Raw genomic sequence first — 7903 nt, forward strand, 5'->3', positions numbered from 1 at the left:
AGCAGTGCAAAAGGGCATTAAGGTTCTTTAAAGGTCAATTTTGTGGTGTGTACAAATGTCCCTAGAAACGATAGCAACAGTTGATATTCAGCAGTCAGACTTCACTACTGAGATGTGACAGTAGGAAAAGCCAGGCATATTTTCATTAACTGGCTTTTCATTTTCACTGAATTTTCATTTCATTAAGAAATCGTGAGAACGATGATATTTATGTTCACCTATTCTGGAAAAAACACCAGTTTTATTAGCTGTAGCTTTTTAATAACTGGAGATGACTCAGGCTGGACCCTCTAAGCATGCTATACTTAAACCTGACTGATCACAAAGTCAAGCATGACAAGTCTAGCAGTCTGGCATAAATTCAAACATGAATACTTAAGAAAGAAATATGCAGACAGTGCACCTTCATTTATTATGAACGTGCCCTGTGGGGGAAAAAAGAAGGAAGTTCATTACAGAGGGTACCACTGTAGTGGCAGAAAAGACAAGGCAGAATGTTACAAATGCTCTGGAATGAACTCACCTGGAGTCCTTTCTGACTCTTGCTTTTTCAAAGGAAAACCTGGGTTGTTTACTCAGATCATACATCCTAGTTGTTGGCTCTGCAGAAACACCTTCCTTAGCACCTCTCCTCCTGTTAGCAGAAAACGCATCGGAAGCAGTTTGCTTGAGCCTCTGAGCCGTTTTAAATGGTGAAGAATGGAAGGAGTTCCCTCCTTGAGTGTTAACAACATCTTGTAGCTTGTTCAGCTGGATGCATTTGCCCTGGAGTTCCTCAGTGAGTTCTGCTATGGCTTTTGTTTGCGTAGCCAGCTGTTCCTGTAGCTCTGTGATGTGATGTTCACTCTCACGTAGCTCGTCATCCTTTCTCTTCAGCTCCCTTTCAAGCTCCAGCACTTTGCTTCTAAGAACATCAGCTCTCCCTGACACACTGATGCCCAGGGCAGGGTCTTTCAGCAACTTCCCACTGCCAGAATAGCTAATGGAGAAGTTTGCTACATGTCTCTCTGGCCGCTTCAGATGCTTGTGTTTCATTGATCCATTTCCCATTTTGTCAAATGACCTGGCAATAATATAAATTGTGGATTTTAATTAACTTTCCAACCAGAAAAAAATATTAAGTATGGTCAAATGACAGGCAATAAGTTGAACGTGTAACTGGTCACTGAAACTCAGATACCTTGCTATTTTGAACTCTGTAAGGAGTGAGAATTACATTTGAAACCTTTCATTCTTTTTTATTATTATTATTCCTACAAGAAATGTGTATAGAGACAGTAGTTCAAATAAAAGGTCCATATTATCTGCTGCTCTTTGTGGACAATCTAAGGGTTGATGTCAGAAGATTCACAAATGAAACTGACATCAGTCTAGCAGGGATAAAATAAACAGTAACAGCTGAAGTATGAACAGCTTTGACTTTCCTGTACTACTGAAGCAAAAAAAAAAAAAAAAAAGCGTGATTTTTTTTTAAAGAAGAATCTGCTCTGTCTTCATATTTAAGCAGTAGATAATCTAAATTCATACAGCACCTAGCACAACAGTATCTTGTGTCCACAGCTTGGGACCCTGTGCATAGCTATAGTACAAATAAATAAATTATAATGCATGATTATTGCATATGCAGCTACTATGAGCAAGCTGATTCCAGTATAAATCAGGACCAACTCCAGCATCTGCTTGCTAGAGCTCCTCCAAAGGTATTAATGCTGAGAGCAAGCACTGGCACTGTACCTCCAAGTATCTTTCACTAATTTAAGATTAGTTCAGCTGTTTTAGGTTAACAGTAGCCACTTGAGAAAGTGTGGCCTGACCTATTTCATAGGGCATTGACCTTTGATAACTCTTACCAATGTCTGGTGCCTGTGGCTAGGACAGAGTGGTCAGATTTTTAACAGAGTTCCTTTATGTCATGACCTTATTACAACAAATATCACATTAACCCAACAGACTGAGAGAACTTCTTCCATCTTTCCCATCCTTAACCCTTTGCATGTTTCTCTCAGAATTGTAAGATGAGTAAGAATGTGATATTTGCTACTTGAGACAGATATAACTATAAACTCGTTCAATAGTGTTGTTTAGAGGCTTCTCATCTCACAATTTGCCCAAACTTTAGTGAGAAAAGGAAGGAAAGAAAAATTCCAAGTTGATCTCTCAGAGTGAATCTATAAGGGGAACTGAATCCTCAGGATGCAGTAAAAACATGAGCTTGCTCTTTGTTCATTTAACTCATAAATTAAATCACGAACATTTGTTTGTATTCTACATAGATCAAGAGAGACATATATCAAATTATATGACTGTAAAATACAGTAATGTAAGTCCTTAAAATGAAAGGGGTAGCCCTCATTGCCAGTGTAGCAGACACAATAATCATTATTTCCCCCAACCCCTACCCTTTTATTTGATTAGGATCAGTTTGTATGAATTGTTCCTAGAACTTCTAAAAAAACATGGTATAGATTTTAAAACTCATGAGTCAAAGGTGGTCAGATAAGAGAGTTAAGTCTGCCCACAGGTCAGGCCTGCCATACACAACAGTGTTGCAAGCTTCCCTGTACTGTTCTACCAAAATGCTTTGATTCTGAAGGTCCACCCTTAACAAAAGAGAAGAGAAGAGAGCCTATGGGTGCATCTTGGTGAGGGTGCACATGTGGTTTGCAGCACCTCAAAGCAGTTTGGGGCACCACAAACCCTGGTGTCAAAAAAAAAAAATCCTGCTAAAAAATGTCACATGGTGCGTGTGGCAGCAGCATGTGGTGTCAGAAAGGAAGCCTGACAGGGCAGAGCAATATACTGGCTGCCAGCCAGGCTCTGAGCAGCTGGCTCAGCACCACTGCTGCCCCAGGAGGTCCCTAGGACCCCAGGTAAGCCTGCTGGGACAAGCACGTCCTGGGACCCAGCCTCCCCTACCCCACCCAAGTCACTTTGCCACGCAACAAAGCACGCAGGCAGGGGAATGCCTGGGGACAGATAGCAGCAGCACAAATCTGTGCCACTCCTATTTGCCCCACGGGAAATTCACACCCCTGCACGCGCGCGCTCATTGGCTCACTCCCTTTCAGGGCAAGACCGAAGTAGAGAGCCCTGTAGTGGTGCTTATGGCCCCAGCCTACCTGCTGCCATGTGGCCCCCATGCATAGCTCAAACATGGTGGGACTTCAGTAGTTAGCAAAACCTTGCACTAGCCCTCCCTATCAAGTGAAGTTTACCAACAATGAACAAAAGTTGCATCATACAAAAGTTAATAGGAGTGAAGTTATGCAGGTCATCTGAATCAGAAGGATCCAATGTTATAGTCTTAAGCAAGCCAATGGTAACACTTAAACAAGGCAATGGTAATACTATGTCCCATAACAATGGAGGATTAGAAAAGAGTCTTTGTGGGGGGTTTTGCTAGCTGACTTCATGTTGACATGGGTAAGTTTTCCTACAGTGTTGTAGGACACCTACAGCTCTACACATTAGGGCTGTGCAAAGCTTTGGTCACTAATTCGATCCGGCCTGATTCAGTGGCCAAATCTCCGAATCAAATCAGGAGACCCTTTAATCTCTCCAAATCAAATCGGAACCCTCCGAATCGCTTCAGAGATTCAGAAAGATTTGGCGATTCAGATATAGACACAGCTTTAAATGTTTTTTTTACATACCTCAAGGTAGCAGACAACTCATGAATGCTGCAGTGGTGGGGCAGATGGAGCATCCCACAGGAAAGTGGGGGAAAGGGTCCCCAGTGCGCTCAGCAGCAGACCCAGAAGTGGACCAAAAGCACTTCCAGTCCACTTCCAGGTCCACTGGGGAGCACGCTGCCCACCCCCCCCCCCAAGTCCCCTGGCTTGGTGACTGGTGCTTCCTGGGTCTGGGGGTGCACCCAGGGTCCCCCTGCAGCCATTCACTGCTTGGCAGTGGATGCAAAGTGGACCGGAAGTACTTCTGGTCCACTTCTGGGTACGCTGCCAAGCACACGAGGAGGGGTGGGGGGGCTCTGCTCCTGTGGGATGCTCCATCCACCCCACCATTGCAGCATTCACAAGCTGCGCCTGGTACCTCAAGGCATGTCGAAAAAACATTTAAAGCTGTGTCTATGCCTGAATCACTGATTTTACGAATCAGCATTGAATCTTCAGATTTGGATTCAGCCGAATCAAATTGGGACAGTGATCCAAATCAACAACTCGAATCGCTGTCCCCAATTTGGGCTGAATCCGAATGAAATACGGCCCGTTTTGGACACCCCTACTAAAATTACAGTAGCTTAATTATTTTTTAAATAAACAGCTCCTCTTCTCATGTCATGCATGAACAAATAATGGACTTATAGATACCAGTCTCCCAACAAAATAAATAAATAAACCTCAACCTAATAGGTATACTTCAAAATCACTAAGAATTATCTTTGGTTCTTTAAAATAATTTCAAAACTTGAAAATCACTAAGTCATCTTTGCCGCAGACAGCACAGTCTTTTCAAAGCTGTTCTGCACTGACAAACCCTCCCTAATATAAATGGTGGATTCCACATATCTGTGCTCAAACTGGAAAAGAGAAGTGATAATCTGTTCCATTTTTTCAGTACTTTGCTCCTTTTGTCCAACTCCCTGCCCCAGCAACAGTGATAAATGGAAGTTTGGTAGAATCACTGTCATCTCCCCATTTAAACAATGAAGTAAACGTAGAATGAGCAAATGCAAGAAATGTACCTTTTGAACGAGGTAGAAAAATTTGACCTTTTCTTTAAATCTTTTTGCTTTTGTTTTTTGTATTATCAGGTACAGTAAAACACTGACAATAAGCATTCTTACCAACTATGGCTATGTCTTCCCTGCACTGTGGTTTCACCAAAACTATGTTGAGGTAGTTTTATGTTAGGTGAAAAAAAAAAAACCCCAAACCCCAAGAAATTCCACATTTCTTGCTTCCACTAAGTCTATACATTAAGACTTATTAAATTTAGCTATTTCAATGCAAAAATATATATTTTCCCCCCAAGCAAAGGTCTATACCTCTATTACTCACAATCATCACTGATATTGTCTCCCCCTAATCCCTACCCCCCCCCCAACTTTCTCTTTATGTGTTCAATCTGCTCAAGAAATCCCCACATTCTATCTGGCTGCTAAAACTATCAACAAGATTGCTAGTAAATGCTTGATAGGAGTTTAAATTATCTGCACACACATTAATTATTGTGCTCTCAACCTTTTTGTTACTACCAGTCCCACCCACTGGCAGCTTGTCATCCTCAGATGCACCTCAAACTTCATGAACTGGCTCTGATCTCACCTCACTAAATTCTAGGGCAAGGGAGGGACTAGGTCAAAACAGGCACCAAAGGAATCAGCATAATGCCTTACAGGGTGTTTATGTCATCTATTAAGTACTTATGACTGAGCAAATCGATTACAGTGGGAAAGGAGAGATAAGAAATGAGCCCTCGGACAAGAGCTAGTAATCAGGCCTGGCCTGAAGTGAAACCCAAGGAAAAAAATTTCAAAGCAAAGGAAAATCTGTTAACATTCTATGTACATTCTAATACGAAGTTTTGCTTCACTCTTCAGTCGCTTAAATTTTTCTTCTTTAGCAGGTTAGAATTTTTATCTGGATTATGGTTTTACAAATTATACAGCTGACACTCTGGGCAAGAGAGCTCACATTTAAGCTCTTTGTTTCCTTTATGGCTTATAATTTTTGTCTTTCCAAATGTTTCCTTTCAGTTTTGTTATATGTTGTGTCAATTCCTTTTGTCACCATTTCCCTTGACATTAACCTCATCACATTTAGATAACTCAGATACGTTAAGCAAATAGGCACTATGCTAGTAAGTGAAGTTTAGTGTCAATAAGTCTTCCCAGTTGGTTTAATAAATGGTATCATTCTGGAACCAAGAGTTCTAGTTTTTTGTATGTCTACACTGTAGAAATAAACTCGATCTATTCATACCTCTTAACAAAATTCTAAATTAACATTATCAACTCAGAAAAGAGGCTTGAGGTGTCAATGAAGATAGTTCAGATGAAGACCTACTTGAGGTAAAGCTGCAGCTGGAAAAACAAACTACATGTTAGGATGCATACAGAATAGAGTGGAGAATAATATGGAAATATTGCAATGCTTTTATTTAAAAAAAAAAAAAAATCAATGGTGTTGCCTCATCTAGATTGAACTCTGCATGAACTACTGACCACCTCATCTCAAAAAGGATGCTGCAGGGGTCGGTGACATTTACAGAATGGCACTAGGGACGAGGACATGGGAAATCTCTTACATAAAAAGAGAAGGTAGAATTGGATGCTCTGCTTCATAAAGGGAATAATTAGAAGAAGTGAGATAAAAGCACATAAAACAACAAATGCCCTAGAGTAGGCAGATTCAATTCTGTTCTCCCAGACCCATAACACAAGAGCAAGGGGAGTGCCAGTGAAAAAGACAGCAAGTTAAAGAAAGAAAGAAGCAAAAACCTTTCCAGCCAGTGCACAGTCCCACTGTGAAACTCACCACTACAGGAAGTTGTATGTCCCAGGAACCTAGTAGGAGTCAAAAGGCATTGGCATTTATGTGGATAAGCCGCAGTTAGAATAGTTAAAGCTAACACAACCTTGAAAACCTCATGCTTCATAGCTTCATCTGATCTTTAACAAATTGGGATTAGAATAAATCCTAAAGTGGGAGATAGATTATATATAATGCATCAGCCTACTGCAGAGGTTTGCAGCCTCCTCTAAAGCACCTGTCAAACAAACTCTTTCCAGTCCAGTATCTGAATCTGGTCCAGCTTGGCAGTTCTTATGTTCCTTGCAGGCTGTTCTCCCCTGGGCCAACTCACCCCTCAGTCAGGGCTCTCCTGTTTCCTTCAGTGAGGTGAAAACAAACAAACCAGGAGGTTTGTCCCACCATGATTAAAACTCTAGTTTTATCACTGTAATACCACCTTAAGGCCACTCATGTCAACCCCAGAAACAGAGGCAGACCCCTCTCCCAGGCACAAAAGCAGAGGGGCAATGATGTGGAAGGCCTAGCAAACCTCTCCCTTGCACCCTAACCCTATCCCTAACCCTTGCATCTCCATATAAGGAGCAGTTGCAGTGTGGGTAGTGAACAGAGCTGCCCTTCCACTCTGCTGCTGGAACTGGTGCCAGGGCTCCCAGGACTCGGAGGAGCAGGGCAGTCCATCTGCACCATGCCACAGACACACTGAGGGTATGCCGAACCTCTCTAGAACACGGGGCAGTTGTGGCAGAGGCCACAAGCTCTTTCCTCAACCCCCAAATCCCTCCCTCCTAGGGCTTCTGCTGGAGCAGAGCCCGCTCACACACCCTGCCAACCAAGAACTGTGCCCTTGCAGCACAACACAGCAGGAGGCAATGAGGATGCCACACCGTTCTTTGGGAAAGGGTGTGGAAACTTTCCTGCCTCATTTGGACCAATGAACATGCTGGAAGTTGTGCCCAGCTCCAGCGTCACGGCCTGCCCCAGGTGCCACCCAGGGTAGGCACCTAGCTCCAGGCAAAGCATGTTAGCTCTCTAGCAGCTCAGGAGCTGTGCCATTGCTCCTCTCCCTTACCAATACACACAAACACGTGTGTGGAATTGCACCATACCTCACATACACACACTTGCACTTGAACCCCCCCGTACTGCACACACTGAAGCATCTCTCACACACATGCACGCACACACAAGCCCAGTCTCCCCCTTGATCTCTCTCTCTCACGTATGTGAAGCCCCCCCCTGTATTGCACATGCTCTGTCACACACACAAGCCCAGTCTTCCCCCTGTACTGACCATGCTCCCACTTAAGTATCACACACACACAAGCCCAGGCTCCCCCTTTATCTCTCTCTCTCACACACACACAGACCTGAGTCCCCCCGGCCCAGCCCGGCCCTACCTGCCCTGCTGG

At 43.2% G+C, this 7903-nt stretch overlaps 1 protein-coding gene across 1 annotated transcript in view; it reads right to left on the bottom strand.

Moving 5' to 3' along the window:
• Positions 1-5999, bottom strand: part of PRKG2 (protein kinase cGMP-dependent 2) — a 65877-nt gene extending 59878 nt beyond the window's left edge. Inside the window, exons 1-2 of the mRNA XM_014519110.2 lie at positions 5943-5999; positions 524-1063 (exon numbers count right to left, since the gene is read on the bottom strand). Coding sequence (XP_014374596.1) covers positions 524-1050 — 527 coding nt within the window. The 5' untranslated portion in view covers positions 1051-1063; positions 5943-5999. The remainder of the gene's footprint in view (positions 1-523; positions 1064-5942) is intronic.
• Between the last annotated feature and the right edge of the window lie 1904 nt (positions 6000-7903).

Source organism: Alligator sinensis, unplaced genomic scaffold (genome assembly GCF_000455745.1).
Source record: "Alligator sinensis unplaced genomic scaffold, ASM45574v1 scaffold652_1, whole genome shotgun sequence".
Lineage (NCBI taxonomy): Eukaryota > Metazoa > Chordata > Crocodylia > Alligatoridae > Alligator > Alligator sinensis.